At 41.0% G+C, this 16,443-nt stretch overlaps 1 protein-coding gene across 5 annotated transcripts in view; it reads left to right on the top strand.

Annotated features, from left to right (window-relative positions):
• Positions 1–15,844, top strand: part of ZNF235 (zinc finger protein 235) — a 48,652-nt gene extending 32,808 nt beyond the window's left edge. For all 5 annotated transcript variants that reach the window (XM_057534588.1, XM_057534589.1, XM_057534587.1 and 2 more), the window contains one exon: positions 11,513–15,844. In XM_057534588.1, coding sequence (XP_057390571.1) covers positions 11,513–13,482 — 1,970 coding nt within the window. In that variant the 3' untranslated portion in view covers positions 13,483–15,844. The remainder of the gene's footprint in view (positions 1–11,512) is intronic.
• The last annotated feature ends 599 nt before the right edge of the window (positions 15,845–16,443 follow it).

Genomic DNA, 16,443 nt, shown 5'->3' with positions numbered 1-16,443 from the left:
CTGTATGGGACTCTGCACTTCCTGGACTTGATTGACTATTTCCTTTCCCATATTAGGGAAGTTTTCAACTATAATCTCTTCAAATATTTTCTCAGTCCCTTTCTTTTTCTCTTCTTCTTCTGGGACCTCTGTAATTCGAATGTTGGTGCATTTAATGTTGCCCCAGAGGTCTCTAAGACTGTCCTCAATTCTTTTCATTCTTTTTTCTTTATTCTGCTCTGCAGTAGTTATTTCCACTATTTTATCTTCCAGGTCACTTATCTGTTCTTCTGCCTCAGTTATTCTGCTATTGATTCCTTCTAGAGAATTTTTAATTTCATTTATTGTGTTGTTCATCATTGTTTGCTCTTTAGTTCTTCTAGGTCCTTGTTAAACATTTCTTGTATTTTCTCCATTCTATTTCCAAGATTTTGGATCATCTTTACTGTCATTACTCTGAATTCTTTTTCAGGTAGACTGCCTATTTCCTCTTCATTTGTTTGGTCTAGGGGGTTTTTACCTTTCTCCTTCATCTGCTGTGTTTCTCTGTCTTCTCATTTTGCTTAACTTACTGTGTTTGGGGTCTCCTTTTTGTAGGCTGCAGATTCGTAGTTTTGGTTGTTTTTGGTGTCTGCCCCCAGTGGGTAAGGTTGGTTCAGTGGGTTGTGTAGTCTTCCTGGTGGAGAGGACTAGTTCCTGTGTTCTGGTGGATGAGGCTGAATCTTGTCTTTCTGGTGGGCAGGACTGCATCCAGTGGTGTGTTTTGGGGTGTCTGTGAACTTATTATGATTTTAGGCAGCCTCTCTGCTAATGGGTGGGGTTGTGTTTCTGTCTTGCTAGTTGTTTGGCATAGCGTGTCCAGCACTGTAGCTTGCTGGTTGTTGAGTGGAGCTGGGTCTTAGTGTTGAGATGGAGATCTCTGGGAGAGCTTTTGCCGTTTGATATTATGTGGAGCCGGGAGGTCTCTGTTGGACCAATGTCCTGAACTCAGCTCTCCCACCTCAGAGGCACAGGCCTGACACCTGGCCGGAGCACCAAGACCCTTTTGGGAAGTCTGAGGTCTCCTGGCAGCGTTCAGTAGGTGTTCTGTAGGAGTTGTTCCACATGTAGATGTATTTCTGATGTATTTGTGGGGAGGAAGGTGATCTCCACGTCTTACTCCTCCACCATCTTGAAGCTCCCCCCCCTTTTAAAAAAATTTTATTGGAGTATTGTTGATTTACAATGTTGTTAGCTTCAGGTGTACAGCAAAGTGATTCAGTTATACATATACATATATTCATTCTTTTTCAGATTCTTTACCCATATAGGTTATTACAGAATACTGAGTAGAGTTCCCTGTGCTATACAGTAGGTCCTTGTTGGTTATCTATTTTATATATAGTAGTATGTGTATGTTAATCCCAAGCTCCTACTTTATCCCTCTTACCCACCACGTTTCCCCTTTGGTAACCATAGGTTTGTTGGATTTTAATTTATTTTATTTATTTATTTTAGGCTGCATTGGGTCTTCATTGCTGTGCTCAGGCTTTCTCTAGTTGTGGCGAGCGGGGGCTACTCTTCGTTGCGGTGTGCGGGCTTCTCATTGCAGTGGCTTCTCTTGTTGTGGAGCACGGGCTTCAGTAGTTGTGGCACACGGGCTCAGTAGTTGTGGCTCACAGGCTCTAGAGCGCAGGCTCAGTAGTTGTGGTGCACAGGCTTAGCTGCTCTGCAGCATGTGGGATCTTCCTGGACCAGGGCTCAAACCTGTGTCCCCTGCATTGGCAGGCAGATTCTTAACCACTGTACACCAGGGAAGTCCTCCATTTTTCTTTGTCAGGATTGCTTTGGCTATTCAGGGTCTTTTGTGTTTCCATACAAATTAAAAATTTTTTTGTTCTAGTTCTGTGAAAAATGCCATTGGTAATTTGATAGGGATTGCATTGAATCTGTGGCTTGCCTTGGGTAGTACAGTCATTTTGACAATATTGATTCTTCCAATCCAAGAACATGGTATATCTTTCCACCTGTGTGTGTCATCTTCGATTTCTTTCATTAGTGCCTGAAATATAGTTTTCAGAGTACAGGTCTTTGCCTCCTTAGGTAGGTTTATTCCTTGGTATTTTATTCTTTTTGATGTGATGGTAAATTGGATTATTTCCTTAATTTCTCTTTCTGATCTTTCGTTGTTTGTGTATAGGAATGCAAGAGATTTCTGTGTATTAATTTTGTATCCTGCAACTTTACCGAATTCATTGATGCACTCTAGTAGTTTTCTGGTAGCATCTTTAGGGTTTTCTGTGTATAGTATCAAAAGAGTCATCTTCTTAAGCCAAGCGGCCTCCTCAATGAACTTCTGTACCTGAGTTTCAGCTTCCCCAGAAGTGTTAACCCAGGTACAACAGGTGGTGTTGGCCACAGCACAGGCACCTCCTCCTTCAGCTAAAAGATAATCAGGGGCTGTCCTGTTATCAGGAATGGCCTTGGCCAGAGGGTCCACATATTTCTGCTGGGCAGCTAATGTCTTAGCAATGGAATCTGCAGTCTCTTCAAGAGTTAAGGAGCGGTTTCTGATGACAGTCTCGTTTATATCTACTCCTAATCGGGGAAGTAGGGCCCTACCAAAGGAAGCGAACCCTGAATCAGGAAAAGCCTCCTGGTAGGTCCTTTCTAGAACGGGTAGGGGCACAGTTAGATAACCAAGAGGCATTGCCCAGCTGTGCACCAGCCATCTAGGCATCCATAGGCCCAAGGAGAAACATAACCACCACAGACAAAGATAAGTCTTGTCAGGGCACAAACTACTTCCATGAAGGTGGCACTGTTAATGGATTCATTTGTAAGAATTGTTGCCTGTGCCTATTCAAGCCAGGGGTCAGTCAACTTATATTTCAGGCTGGGAGAAAATCTATTCTAAATTCCAGAGGTTAATCCCCTTAGCAGTGGCCTGGGGGATGCAGATGAGGGCATAATCTCTCCAGGCCCATGCCAGAGTAAAGGAAAGAAAGGGTTTCACGTTTAGGTAAAGTCTGGATCTGGCTTCTTGGGCAGAAGCAGTCTACCTTCGTGTCAGCTACTTCTCACCCCTGTCACCTTGATTTGGAGGTCCCCAGTGTCTGTATAGGACCAGGTGTCAGGTGGGGTGTCTTTTTAGCTGTGGGACATACATCCAGGGTTCAGTACCTTCTAGTTTCCCTGCAGTGTCTGGGCAGGAGCACTTGGTGAGGTCCCTTCTGATGGAGCTCGAGGGCTGCCTGCCTTCTTCCTGATTCCAAATCAGAAGGGTAGGAGAAAATTGGAAGTGTTAGTTTGGTGAGTCAGAGCCAGATATTTGAGGAAACTAGAAAAAATTCAGGATCCAGTCCAGTTTACAGATAACAGAACCTCCAAGACAATTAGCAGGACTAGAATCTAATATCTACAAAGGTGGAAACATAATTTTTTTTCTCTACAATTACTCCACCTCCTTTTTTTTTTTTTTTAAAACAAAGGTTTGTATTAAAGTTGGCCTGATTATTTAAACTCTTTTTTAAGATTGGTTTCCTGGAACCGTGTAAGCAGGGTACCAGTTCGATTTTTCCAAGCAGTTCCTTGAAGCTGTGTGGTCATATATGAGTCTACGCATATCTCAAATATGAGATTTCAGTCAAAGCCTTGGTAATACAGCCAGTGTTTCTAATTGTGTCCTGTCGCAAGGAGAGCAGATTCTTACTGAACTTATGTGAACAAATATACTGTCAGGAAAATAAGGGTACTCACTGAGACTTTCTGAATTCTGGAAGGATCAGGTGGTAGGGAGAAAAAGTAGATGTTTCATCTTTGCTCACAAAGGTATATTTTACCAGATTTCTGTAAGTCATATATAACTTAAGAGAAAAGGTCTCCTTAAAACTGGAAAATGAAAATATCAGAGCATCCTCTCCAGTTCATATTGTCCCACATAATTAACACTCATTTTGCTTGAATCTGTTTTTTTCCATTAGTTCTCTCGACCTTGCCTGATGATTGAAGCCAATAGGGCAGTGATCATTCCCAGAAGTTTACAAGGTTTCCGTGTGATATACCCGGTGAAGCAGGTACCTCGATCACTGGAGATTGTGCAAGGTGTACCCCAAGCAGGAAACACCTTCTTTAATAGCTTCTTTGCCACCATGAGGGCATTGGTCTTGCAGCAGGGAAAGGCTTTATCATCTGGAAAACATCCAGACTGATGACCCATAGTGAGTGGCACTTGAATGAAGTCCAGCTGCAAAGTGTTCAAAGGGTCCAGAAAGAGGACGCCTCCAGGGACAAAGATAGTTTTTTTCTTTTTTTCTTTTAATTTTTAAAATTGAGATATAATTAACATATAACGTTAATTTCAGATGTCCAACATAATGAATCAACATTTGTGTATGTCACAAAACGATCACCACGATGAGTCGTTAACATCCGTCGCCACACATAGTTATAATTTCTTTTCTCGTAATGAGAACTTTTAATAGCTACTCTTAGCAGTTTTCAAATATGCAATACAGTATTATTAACTATAGTTCCCATGCTGTACAGAGAGTTTTGACTTTAAAAATAAAAAGAAGTTTTTCTTAAATGCACTGTGGTGGGTGAAGGAATGCAAACACCAAAAAATGGGGTTTGCCGGGGAGCTGGGAGAAACCAAGTGGCCATATATCTTGGTTTTCCCAGAGCCCCGACTGTTCGTTGCATTTACAGCCATTGTTTACCCGTCTCAGTTTATCTGATACAGGAGCAGACTGTTGCCAGGTAACAAGGACATCGGTGTGGCAAAAGTTTGGCATTGAGGGGTCTTTCTTTGCAGAAGCAGAATGGACTTCATCCACATGCCCCACAATCTGTAGATTCTACTGCCACTGCCTTTGCCTGAGAGCGAGGGCAGTTCCCTGATGCTAGGGTTCAGTCCTTTTGGTATGAGCCTCAATTTTGGTGACAGACAACATTTTATGCCAGGAGATATCACACAATTTCTGAAACACTTATAACACGTACCAGCAGCCCTCAGAAACAGCAAGAAAGACTGAACTCAGAATGGTTCTCCAGGGCGCCGTGCCTGTATTTCTTCTGAATGCGCTCAGAAGTTCCACTTGAGATCTTGTCACTGCCACCAATCTGATAAAAAAAACAAAATTCAACTGAGTAAATTTGAAGATCTGGTTGGCCTTATTCATAGGTTCAGCATCCCGGGGCTCATCATGAATAAGAAGACACCCATTTCACCCTTAGGGCTCTGAAGCCGTTTCAGGAACAGAGGATAAAAGACTAAATATTAGAACAAAAGATGCTCCGATTTCTCTTATCTCAGGAAATTCCAAGGGTTTTGGGAGCTGTGAGCCAGGAACCATGGAAGAAGACAAAACATTTATTATAAATCACAATGTCACCTTTTATAGCATGTAGCCTATAGGAATTGTATCTCTAATTTTTCAGAAGTGTTTTATTTTTTTGATGCTATATAAATGGAATTAATTTTGTTTTTCAGTAATTTGCTTCTGTGTCGGAATACAGTTGATTTTTGTACATCAGTCTTGTAGCCTGCAATCTTCAAGTATGTTCACTTGTTCTAGAAGCGTTTTTGTACATTCCTAAAGATTTTTCTGTATATAGATTCATAACTTCTGCAAGTACATTATTTTACTTTCCTTCCCAATCTGTATGCCTCTTGTTTCCTTCTGCCTGAATGCAGGTAGACAGCATTCAGTCTTTCCTCACTGAGCATGGTGTTAACTGGAGGTGATTTTTTAGTGTCCTTAATGGACTGAGTTCCTTTCTCTTCCTAATTTAATGCACATTTTGATCATGAATGGGTATGGTAATTTGTCAAATGCTTAGTCTCATTTTTTCAGACAATCGTAAGAGTTTCTCCTTTGTGCTGTTTTTTTTCTGTGTAAATATTTTTATTGATTTGAGCCCTCTTTTTTTCTTGATGAGTCGGGCTAAAGGCTTATCAATTTTGTTTATCTTTTCAAAGAACCAGATTTTAGTTTAATTGATCTTTTGTTTTCTTCGTCTCTTTTTCATTTATTTCTGCTCTGATCTTCATGATTTCTTTCCTTTTACAAACTTTGGGTTTTGTTTGTTCTTTCTGTAGTTGCTTTAGGTGCAAAGTTGGGTTGTTTGAGATTCTTCTTGTTTCCTGAGGTAAGATTGTATTGCTATAAACTTCCTCGTAGAACTGCTTTTGCTGTGTCCCATAGGTTTTGGATCATTGTGCTTTCACTTTCATTTGTCTCTAAGGGTTTTTTAAAAATTTCTTCTTTGATTTGTTCAGTGATCCATTGGTTGTTTAGTAACGTACTGTTTAGCCTCTATGTGTTTGTGTTTTTTATAGTTTTTTTTCTTGTAGTTGATTTCTAATCTCATAGCATTGTTGTCAGAAAAGATACTTGATAAGATTTCAATTTTCTTAAATTTACTGAGACTTGCTTTGTGGCCCAGCATGTGATCTATCCCAGAGAATGTTTCATGTGCACTTGAGAAGAATATGTATTCTGTTGCTTTGGGATGGAATGCCCTAAAAATATCAGTTAAGTCCATCTGGTCTAATGTGTCATTTAAGGCCTGTGTTTCCTTATTGATTTTCTGGCTGAATGATCTGTCCATTGATGTAAGTGGGGTGTTAAAGTCCCTCACTATTATTATGTTACTGTTAATTTCTCCTTTTATGGCTGTTAGCATTTGCCTTATATATTGAGGTGCTTCTATGTTGGGTGCACATATATATTTACAATTGTTATATCTTCTTCTTGGATTGATCCCTTGAATCATTATGTAGTGTCCTTCCTTACCTCTTGTAACAGTCTTTATTTTAAAGTCTATTTTGTCTGATATGAGTATTGCTGCTCCAGCTTTCTTTTGATCTCCATTTGCATGGAGTATCTTTTTCCATCCCCTCACTTTCAGTCTTTATGTGTCCCTAGATGTGAATTGGGTCTCTTGGAGACAACATACATTGATATCCAGGTCTTGTTTTTGTATCCATTCAGCCAGTCTGTGTCTTTTGGTTGGAGTATTCAATCCATTTAGGTTTAAGGTAATTACTGATATGTATGTTCTTATTGCCATTTTGTTAAAATGCAAAATGTAAAAATGTTCTTTTTGCTTCCCTTCCTCTTTTGTTCTCTTTTCTCGTGATTTGATGACTATCTTTAGTGTTGTTTTTGGATTTCTTTTTCTTTTTTTTGTGTATCTATTGTAGACTTTTGGTTTGCGGTTACCATGAGGCTTTGATAAAACAATCTTGTATATATACACAGACTGCTATAAGTCGCTGGTCTATTAATTTCAAATGCTTTTCCAATATTCTCCATTTGTACTCTCGTCTTTTCACAATTGCTGGTTTTGATATCATATTTGTGTGTGGATGATATCCTACCTTTACTGTATGTTTGCCTTTACCAGTGAGCTTTTCCATTCGTAGTTTTCTTGTTTCTAGTTGTGGGCTTTTCTTTTTCACCTAGACAAGTTCCTTTAACATTTGTTGTAAAGCTGGTTTGGTGGTGCTGAATTATCTCAGCTTTTGCTTGTCTGTAAAGCTTTTGATTTCTCCATCGAATGAACAAGAGCCTTGCCAGGTAGAGTATTCTTGGTTGTAAGTTTTTTCCTTTCATCACTTTAAATATACCCTGGCACTCCCTTCTGGCCTGCAGAGTTTCTGCTGAAAAATGAACTGATAACCTTATGGGAATTCCCTTGTATGTTATTTGTTGCTTTTCTCTTGTTGCTTTTAATATTTTGTCTTTGTCTTTAATTTTTGTCAGTTTGATTAATATGTGTCTCGGCTTGTTCCTCCTTGTGTTTATCCAGTATGGGACACTCTCTGCACTTCCTGGGCTTGAGTGTTTCCTTTCCCATTTTAGGGAAGTTTTTGGCTATTCTCTCTTTTTTTTTAATTTATTTAATTTATTTTTGGCTGCATTGGGTCTTCGTTGCTGAGCCTGGGCTTTCTCTAGTTGTGGCAAGCGAGGGCTACTCTTCGTCGCGGTGCACGGGCTTCTCATCACAGTGGCTTCTCTTGTTGCAGAGCATGGGCTCTAGGCATGTGGGCTTCAGTAGTTGTGGCATGTGGGCTCAGTAGTTGTGCATGGGCTTAGTTGCTCCACAGCATGTGGGATCTTCCCGGACCAGGGCTCAAACCTGTGTCCCCTGCATTGGCAGGCGGATTCTTAACCACTGCGCCTCCAGAGAAGTCTCTTATCTCTTCAAATATTTTCTCAGGCCCTTGCTCTCTGTCTTCTACTTCTGGGACTCCTATAATGCAAATGTTGGTGCATTTAATGTTGTCCCAGAGGTCTCAGACTGTCCTCATTTCTTTTCATTCTTTTTTCTTTATTCTGTTCCACAGCAGTGATTTCCAGCATTCTGTCTTCCAGCTCACTTATTGGTTCTTCTGCCTCTATTATTCTGCTGTTGATTCCTGATAGTATATTTTTCATTTCAGTTATTGTTCATCTGTTTGTTCTTTAAAATTTCTTGTATCTTCTTGGTCTGTGCCTCCATTCTTTTTCCAAGATCTTGGATCATCTTTACTATCATTATTCTGAATTCTTTTTCAGGCAGATTGTCTATCTCCACTTCACTTAAGTTGTTCTTCTGGAGTTTTATCTTGTTCCTTCATCTGCAACATATTTCTCTTCCATCTCATTTTGTCTAACTTTCTGTGTTTGTGGTCTCCATTCCACAGGCTGCAGATTGTAGTTCTTCTTGCATCTGGTTTCTGCCCCCTGGTGGGTGGGGTTGGTGCAGGGGCTTGTGCAGGCTTTCTGGTGGGCAGGGACATGTCAAAAGGTGACTGTGGGCTCTGGATGACTTCAGGCAGCCTGTCTGTCGATGGGTGGGGCTGTGTTCCCACCCTGTTGGTTGTTTAGCCTGAGGCATCCCAGCACTGGAGCCTGAAGGCTGTTGGGTGGGGCCAGGTCTTGGTGCCAAAATGATGACCTCCAGGAGAGCTCATGCTGAGGAATATTCCCTGGGGGCTCCCCCACCAGTGTCCTTGCCCCTGCAGTAGATCACAGCTGACCCCTGCCTCCCCAGGAGACCCTCCAAGACCCACAGGTAGGTCTTGCCCAGGCTCCTACGGAGTCACTGTTTTGCCCTGGGTCCCAGTGCACATGCAACCAAGAGTGGAGTCTCTGTTTCCCCCAGTCCTGTGGAGCTCCTGAAATCAAGCCCCACTGGCCTTCAAAGCCAAATGCTCTGGGGGCTCTTCCTCTTGATGCCCGACCCCCAGGCTGAGGAGCCTGCCATGGGGATCAGAACTCACTCCTGTGGGAGAACCTCTGTGATATAATTAGTTTCCAGTTTGTGGGTCACCCAACTGGCAGGTATGGATTTGGTTATATCACAAAATCGCCCCTCCTACCATCTCGTTGTGGCTTCTTCTTTGTCTCTGGATGTAGAATATCTTTTTTTGATAGGTCCCAGTCTTTTTTGTTAATGGTTGTTGAGAAGTAATTGATTTTTGGTGTTTTCATGAGAGGAGGTGAGCTCAAGTCCTTCTGCTCTGCCGTCTTGTCCTCCTTCTCCTTTATGCTATTAAAGGAGCATGAAGGACTGATGATTTCACATGTTAAAACTACCTCGCATTCCTGGGATTAACCCCACTTATTTATTACGTAGTACCCTTTTATTGTGTACTATAAAAAACAAGATTTTCTCTTTGTTTAGGATTTTTGCACCTACATTAAGTAGGGATTTTGATCTGTAATTTTCTTTGTATTTAATGTCTTTGTCTATTTTGATATCAAGGTAATACTGGCCTTATTATACACAATACCTCAGAAAGTATACCCTCCTCTTCGGCCTTCTGCAAGGGTTTGTGTAAGACTGGTATTATTCCTTTCCTATGTGCTAAATGGAATTCACCAGTGAAGTTGTCTGGTCCTTTTGTGAGAATGTTTTTATTTATGATTTCAGTTCATGAACTACTTACATTTTTTGCTTTTCTTGTAACAGATTTGTATGTTTCAGGGAATTGGTATATTTTATCTAAGTTGTTGAACATATCCCCTTATTCTAATGCCTCTTACGATCTTTAGTAATATCCCATCTTTTATGCCTGATGTTGGTAGTTTTTGTCTTTTTTTTAACATCTTTATTGGAGTATAATTGCTTTGCAGTGGTGTGTTTTGTCTTTTCTATTTTTTTCCTTGATTCAGTTTTTGTTTTCCTTGATTTTTCCCCCCTTGTTTGTTTAATTGCTTTTCACTATTTCCTTCCTTCTTAATTTCCTCTTCTTTTTATGGCTTCTTAAAATGGAACTTTAGGTTATTGACTTTAACTATTTATATTAGAAAGCAAGAAAGGCCTAAAGTTATAAATAATCTGAGTGCTGTTTAACTGCATGCCAGAAATTGATAGTTGTTTAACTGCATGCCAGAAATTTTGATAGTATTTTCTTTCATTATTATTTCAAAATATTTTCTAATTTCCCTTGTGATTTCTTATAGGAGTTTTCTGGGTGTTGAATTTAATTCTGGGATTTTTAATTTAATTCTACTGTGGTCTTTAATTTTCCAATCTTTTGCAGTCTTTCGAAATTTGTTTTATAGCCCTGGGTATGGTTTATCTTGATGGATGTTGCATATGTACTTGGAAAAAAAAATGTATGTACTGCAGTTAGGTGCAGTGACCTATAAGTTTCGTTTTGGTCATAGTGGTTCAGATCTTGTATGGCTTTGCTGATTTATTTTTAATGGTCTAATAAGTGTGTAAAAAATCTTCAAGTCTGTAGATTTGTCCATTTCTCATTTTAGTTCCCTCTTTTTGTTTCATGTATTTTGGAGCCTTTATCAGATACATACACATTTGTAATTGTTACATCTGCTAATCCTTTTGTCATAAAATGCCTTTGTATCTAATAGTGTTCTATTTTGTAAAGTCTTTTTGTCTGATATTCGTTTAGCCATTCCAGCTTTCTTAGGCTTTGCACGATATATTTGTATGATACGTCTTTTCCTACCCTTTTTCTTTTACTTACTTGTATTTAAAATACATCCCTTGTTGACAGCATGTAGTTGAATCTTGCTTTTTATATTCTCTGCCAATATCTGCCTTTTGATTTTAGGGGAGTCCACTTCCACATATATACTTATTGAAATGGGTATATTTGCAGTTACTTTTGTTGGGGGAGGTCTCATCTATTTTGTTCATCTCTGTCCTTTTCTGCGTTCTTTTGGGTAGATCATATATGTTTTGGTATTACACTTCCATGCCTCTGCTGGCTTTTAGCTGCTACTTTTCAGTCCAGGCCCTTGGTCTTTCCCGTGTCTGTATCCTTAAGAGATCTGCCAGGGATATGGGCAACCTCACTCTGGACTGATCCCGAATATCCCACCTTTTCAAATTTGGCTTTTTCTTGATTGGACATTCTCTTGGTTGCTGTAGACCTTTGTTTTTCAGAATTCCTATGAAGTCATTTTCACTACTCTCTAGTTGTTTATTTAATGTTTTCGTGGCAGGAGTAAAGGCTTGGAGCTTCCTAGTCCAACATCTTGGTGCTGTCACTCTCTCCGCCCTTAATTCCTTACTGTTTCCCTTTCAGGAGCCAGGAATCACAATGAGATGGAGACTCTTCATGAAACAGGAGTAAGATTCCTTTCATTGGGCGAGCTTTCGTGCTGGCACATCAAGAGACACATTGTGAGCAAATTAACCAAAAGACAGGACTCTGTGATAAATATTCACGGAAAGAATTCTCAGTCCACCAAACAACATAATTCCCCTGCAGGAGTGTCTATTCAGGCTTCTGTGGAAGACAGCTGTTTAATGACACTTCTAGAGGATCATTCTAATGTTATTGAAAATCAAGAATTTTCAACTGGGAGAGCTCAGAATTCCTGGAATAAACTCTATCTGAATGGGACTCAGAATTATCAGAGAAGTTGTAAGCTGACTCCAGTGAAAAACAAGTTCTGTATGTTTGTTCCATGTGCTGATATTTTCAGTTGTATCTCCCCCCACCTCGATGATGACACGGTGCACAAAAGAGAGAAAGCTCACGGCAACAGAGAGTGTGGTAAAGATCTCTTAAAGGCATCACCTCTGGCCCCGTGCAGTATCATTCAAACTGGACCGAAAACCTACCAGTGTAACGAACGTGAGAAAGGATTCAGTGACCACACCAGCCTTGAACTTCATCAGCAGGTACACTTGGGCAGGAAGTCCCCTACATACAGGACACATGAGAAGGACAACGGTTATAGCTCTGCTAGTCCCATTCAACAGGGTGTCCTCCCAGGGAAGAAACGCTATTGGTGTCACGAGTGCGGGAAGGGCTTCAGTCAGAGCTCAAACCTGCAAACTCACCAGAGAGTCCACACGGGGGAGAAGCCCTATTCATGCCATGAGTGTGGGAAGAGCTTTAATCAGACCTCACACCTGTACGCCCACCTGCCCATTCACACTGGAGAGAAGCCCTACAGATGTGAGAGCTGTGGGAAGGGCTTCAGTCGTAGCACAGACCTCAACATCCACTGCAGAGTCCACACGGGAGAGAAACCGTATAAGTGTGAGGTGTGCGGGAAAGGCTTCACCCAGAGGTCCCACCTTCAGGCCCACGAAAGAATCCACACTGGAGAGAAACCATACAAGTGTGCAGATTGTGGGAAACGCTTCAGCTGTAGCTCAAATCTTCACACGCACCAGCGTGTCCACACTGAGGAGAAACCCTACAGATGTGAGGAGTGCGGCAAGTGCTTCAGCCTGAGCTTCAACCTTCACAGTCACCAGCGCGTCCACACGGGAGAGAAACCCTACAAATGTGAAGAGTGTGGGAAGGGTTTTAGTTCGGCCTCAAGCTTCCAGAGCCACCAGAGGGTTCACACAGGAGAGAAGCCATTTCGATGCAGTGTGTGTGGGAAGGGCTTCAGCCAGAGTTCCTATTTCCAAGCCCATCAGAGAGTCCACACTGGAGAAAAACCCTACAAGTGTGAGGTGTGTGGGAAGCGCTTCAATTGGAGCCTGAATCTTCACAACCATCAGAGGGTCCACACGGGAGAGAAACCCTATAAATGCGAGGAGTGCGGGAAGGGTTTCAGTCAGGCCTCGAATCTTCAAGCTCATCAGAGCGTCCACACGGGGGAAAAGCCCTTCAAATGTGATGCGTGTCAAAAGCGATTCAGTCAGGCCTCCCATCTTCAAGCCCATCAGAGAGTCCACACGGGAGAGAAACCATATAAATGTGATACGTGTGGTAAGGCCTTCAGCCAGAGGTCGAATCTCCAAGTCCATCAGATAATTCACACTGGAGAGAAACCATTCAAATGCGAGGAATGTGGGAAAGAATTCAGCTGGAGTGCCGGGCTCAGTGCTCATCAGAGGGTCCACACAGGAGAGAAACCCTATACGTGTCAGCAGTGCGGCAAGGGCTTCAGCCAGGCCTCACATTTCCACACCCATCAGAGGGTCCACACTGGAGAGAGGCCTTACATATGTGATATATGTTGCAAGGGCTTCAGCCAGAGGTCACATCTTGTTTACCATCAGAGGGTCCACACTGGAGGGAACCTGTAGAACTGGAAGGTGAGGAATGGCCTCCAGATAATCCACGTCTTCATCTCTATTGGAAAGTCTGTGCTGGTAGTTGTGGGAAGTTCCTGCAGAACTTGGAAACATCAAGGAATCTTCATGGGAAAGAAGTTCTCTAAAATGCTGTGTTTTTAAAGATCCAGTTGGGAGGTGAACTCTTTACTAACATCAGAGGTTTCACAGAGGAGAGAAAACGTATTCTATAAATATGGTCAGTGGTTATACCAGAGCTCTGAATGCCCCGATTCTCAGGATGTGACACAAGAGAAGAATCATTGGCATCTATTCAGGAGAGAAGGCTTATACATGAAGGTTATGGGCAGGGCTTGAACAAAAGTATAATGATGGACAAACAATTGATGTCAACTGCAGTGTACCCCTCCACATAGGGAGGGCTGTTTTTCACCATTCTATCTCTACCGTGTAGAACTGTGCTTGGCTCCTAATAGGTGCCTGGCAATTACTGAACCAAGGGGAGAAAAATCCCTCTAATTAGGACAAATATTTGAAATTTCTGGTAGGCTTCCTATCCTAAATTCATAACATGCTCAAGAGGAATCCTGCAAGTCGCCTTAATGAGATTGTACTTCAATTAATATTTCCTAAAATCAGAATCATGTAATATCGCCATCCACAATAGTACAGATTTGGACAAGGCTTATGAATGGCTGCCACCCTCCATCCAGCTCCAGTTATATGTACAGAATCACCCATTGTGTGCAGTGTAATATTTAGCATCATTAGTTTGTATTTTATAGACTGAAAGACTTTTATTAATCTAATAACATACTGCAACTTATAGGATTGGAAATTTTGAACCCTAATTAATTCCTTAAGGTAGGGTTTTACTGTAACTCTGACAGTGTTAAAAGTAGTTACTAGTAACAGAAAGTTTCTTAGTAAACTTGAATTGTTAATAATCGGTTTCTTTGCATTATTTCCATTCAGGCTCAGGTCACATTGCCTTTTCTATGCATGGTCCTTCATCCAGACCTCTTTAGGCAGGAGCTTTGGCAGAAACCAAGGATATTAATTTTGTCACATTCCACCCCCATTGTTCCCCCTCTAAAAATGGGGTGGGGTAGACAAAAAACCTGTTGGATTTTGATTGAGATTTCATTAAAGTTATCAGTTTAGATTAATTGTCATATACACAGCATTCTGTGTTCAACACCTATTAGTAGGAGTGAACATTTGTTGGTCAATATGTATCAAAATAGTCTGCCCTGGCAAATCCTAGCATTAGAGGTTTTGCTTAGGAGATTATAGCAACAGTAAGGAAAACTGTACACAAAGATGTTTATACTGAATTTTTAAAAAAGGAAATGAGTATCAGCAAAATATTTACGTAAATGTATTCTAATATATAGCCATGAAAAAATACGATATAGATGTATAATGACAGGAAAAAAATTGTCATCCACGAGAAAACTAGGTTAGAGCCTTCCTGGTATAATTCAAGTAATAAGGGGATGTGTACCTGAATATGCGATTATGTGCATAGCACTAATAGGTGGAAAGATATATATATTTATTTTTTTGTCTGCATTGGGTCTTCGTTGCTGTGTGTGGGCTTTCTCTAGTTGTGGTGAGCGGGGGCTACTCTTTGTTGCAGTGCATGGGCTTCTCATCGTGGTGCCTTTTGTTGTTGCAGAGCATGGGCTCTAGGCACGCAGGCTCAGTAGTTGTGGCACACAGGTTCAGTAGTTGTGGCTCTCAGGCTCTAGAGTGCAGGCTCAGTCGCTGTGGCACACGGGCTTAGTTGCTCTGCGGCATGTGGGATCTTCCCGGACCAGGGATCGAACCCATGTCCCGTGCATTGGCAGGCGGATTCTCAATCACTGTGCCAGATGGGAAGTCCCAGGTGGAAAGATATTGATTAATATGCTACCTGGTTTACTCTGGCAGAGAGGGTTGGGATGATTTTTCTTTACCTTTTTGAAAACTTATTTACAGTGGCCATTATCCATTTTACCAAAGCAGTAAAACTGGGACAATAAAATTAACTGAATGAAAATCCCTTACAGCTAAATCTTAACTGCCTTATCTCATGACCTGTAAACTTGTGTTACGGATGTACATAAAGCATGTTCACCATTGCATTATTGGTGATAGCACACTTTGCATTCATCAGTTGGATCTGACAAAAAAAATTTGTGGCCTAGCCATTCATGGAATACTATGCAGAATCAAATGAGAAAAGATAAGTTCATAGTTACCGATATTAGTAGATATCCAGAATATGCTGAGGAAAGTGGGCAGAGACATAGAATTTTTTTTGAAATGGTATATAAATTTACTGTGATGCCCTCCCTTTAAAAATAACCAGATCATAGCCATACATATAATATCATACATGTATGTCATTATATATATATATATGTATATATATCAGATATATAGGTATCAGATACCTAAGGGCATTATAGTATTTTTTTTTTTTTTTTTTTTGGCTGCACCTTGTGGCTTGCAGGATCTTAGTTCACTGACCAGGGATGGAACCTGGGCCAGTGGCAGTAAAAGTGTGGAGTCCTAACCACTGGATCACCAGGGAATTCCCCATTACAGTAAATTTTAAATTTTTTGAAATGCTTTTATTAGAGTGTTTTAGTTCATTCTAAACACTCAGAAAAGATGTAAGAATAATAGAATTCCTTTATATCCTTTGGGTATCTAATGTGATTACAAGCAGACCTGTTTATCTAGTACCTGAACTGAGAACCCAGACAGCCTTGGCCTGTCTTTACAAATCTGTGTGGCCTCCAGCATGACAACTTCATACTAACTGGACACTACATGGTGGCTCAAAAGTCTGCCAAGAAAAACCAGCGGAAGTGCTGTGGCCTTTGCTAATCTAACCTTGGAAGTAACAGTCAATCTGCCAGTCAGTCTATTGAGACAGTCACAAAGGCCTATCCAGGAGCAAGGGGAGGGGACGTGGACCCT

The sequence above is a fragment of the Balaenoptera acutorostrata genome, chromosome 19 (genome assembly GCF_949987535.1).
Source record: "Balaenoptera acutorostrata chromosome 19, mBalAcu1.1, whole genome shotgun sequence".
Classification (NCBI taxonomy): Eukaryota; Metazoa; Chordata; class Mammalia; order Artiodactyla; family Balaenopteridae; genus Balaenoptera; species Balaenoptera acutorostrata.
The sequence above is the reverse complement of the archived record's forward strand: the minus strand, read 5'-3'. Positions and strand labels throughout refer to the sequence as shown.